Raw genomic sequence first — 1,680 nt, forward strand, 5'->3', positions numbered from 1 at the left:
TGGTGGACCAGTGGTTAAGACTTCACATTCCCAGGGCAAGGGTTCGATCCTTGGTCAGGGAACTGGATCCCACAAGCCGCAAAGAAGATCTTGCATGACTCAATGAAAAATTGGTAGTTAAAAATTTTTCGGGAAATAAATAGAAAGAGTAAGTTTTACTTGCGCAGACTGATTGAAGAATTATAACTTCTGACTCTGAGACTTTAAGCCCCGAAATCATAGGCAACTCTTCAGCCCTGTGACCACTGTCCCTTTTATAACTGCCATCCCCAAGAATCTTTTCAGAGCCCCCTTTATGTCTTTATTCCTCAGACTGTAGATGAAGGGGTTTAGCATGGGCGTGACCACGGCATACATCACTGAAGCTTTTGCACTTGAGTGTGATCTGTGGGTAGCAGCTGAGCTAAGGTACACTCCTAGGCTTGTACAAAAAAATAAAGAGACAACCGAGAGGTGAGACATGCAGGTGGAAAACGCTGCTTGCTTCCCCTGAGCTGATGAGATTCCACGTATGGAGGAAACGATCTTCGAGTATGAGAAAAGGATAGCAGCCAGGGGACCGCCAGCCAGCAGCACAGCTGCAAAATACATCACCATGTTGTTAAGAAAGGTGTCACAGCAGGCAAGTTGGACCATCTGATTGAGTTCACAGAAAAAGTGGGGGATTTCCACATCTGTGCAGAAGGACAGTCGCAACACCATTAGGCTTTGTAACAGTGAATGCAAGACACTTATAATCCAGGTCACCAGAAGCAGCAGTCCACAGAGTCGGGGGTTCATGATAACCATGTAATGCAAGGGATGACAGATGGCCACAAACCTGTCATAGGCCATCACAGTCAAAAGATAGATGTCCAACCCTGAAAAGAATAGGAAAAAGTACATCTGGGTGATGCAACCTGCATAGGTTATGACTTTGCTCTGTGTCTGGATGTTCACCAGCATCTTGGGGACAGTAGTGGTGGTAAAACAGATGTCTGCGAAGGACAGGTTGGAAAGGAAGAAGTACATGGGCATGTGGAGGTGGGAGTCATAGACGGTGGCCAGGATGATGAGCAGATTTCCAAACACAGTGATCAGGTACATGGAGAGGAAAATCACAAATATGAGGTCTGTAATTCTTCTTCCTTTGAAAACCCCAGAAGAACAAATTCTGAAACTCCGGTAAGATTCCATGGTTCCATGTGGTGAAGGGGACTGCGGGGAGCCGGTGAGGCATTCCACTCGTGACAAAGGTCATGAGGAAGGAGGCTCGGCATACGCAAAGGCGGGATCGAGCCTCAGGAGTCCCCCCGGATATTCTCGAGCATTTTCCCCCAAAAAACCAGAGTCTGCCTACTTTATTGCTTTGTGCTCTCACCTCTGACTTTACTGGGGGCTGTCCCCTACCACCATCTCGCTCTCTCTGTCAAAGAGTTAACTTACAGCTCCAATTAATAAAGTTCCTGGGCAATTAGGAGTGTTTAAATCCAAACCCCTCTGATGGCTCTCTAACTCGCCTGACAAGTTTACCCGGACTCCTGCAGCTATGCATACGATTGTTTACAGTCTCCCAGCCTCGAGAGGCATGGGAAGCTTAAGATATTCAAATAGCTTAGAGCCTCTCAGAGAGTTAGAAACTGTCAGAATAAACTAGTAAAGGATTTCATTGATGAGTCAATGCTTGTTGCCAAGTTTTCA

General features: G+C 46.4%; 1 protein-coding gene across 1 annotated transcript; it reads right to left on the reverse strand.

Annotated features, from left to right (window-relative positions):
* Positions 1-216: 216 nt before the first annotated feature.
* Positions 217-1,176, reverse strand: LOC104986771 (olfactory receptor 7A10-like). Its single transcript, XM_010837453.1, has one exon. The coding sequence runs from the start codon at positions 1,174-1,176 to the stop codon at positions 217-219; it is 960 nt and encodes a 319-aa protein (XP_010835755.1).
* Positions 1,177-1,680: the final 504 nt, after the last annotated feature.

Source organism: Bison bison, unplaced genomic scaffold (genome assembly GCF_000754665.1).
Source record: "Bison bison bison isolate TAMUID 2011002044 unplaced genomic scaffold, Bison_UMD1.0 scf7180017864072, whole genome shotgun sequence".
In the NCBI taxonomy this organism is placed as follows: domain Eukaryota; kingdom Metazoa; phylum Chordata; class Mammalia; order Artiodactyla; family Bovidae; genus Bison; species Bison bison.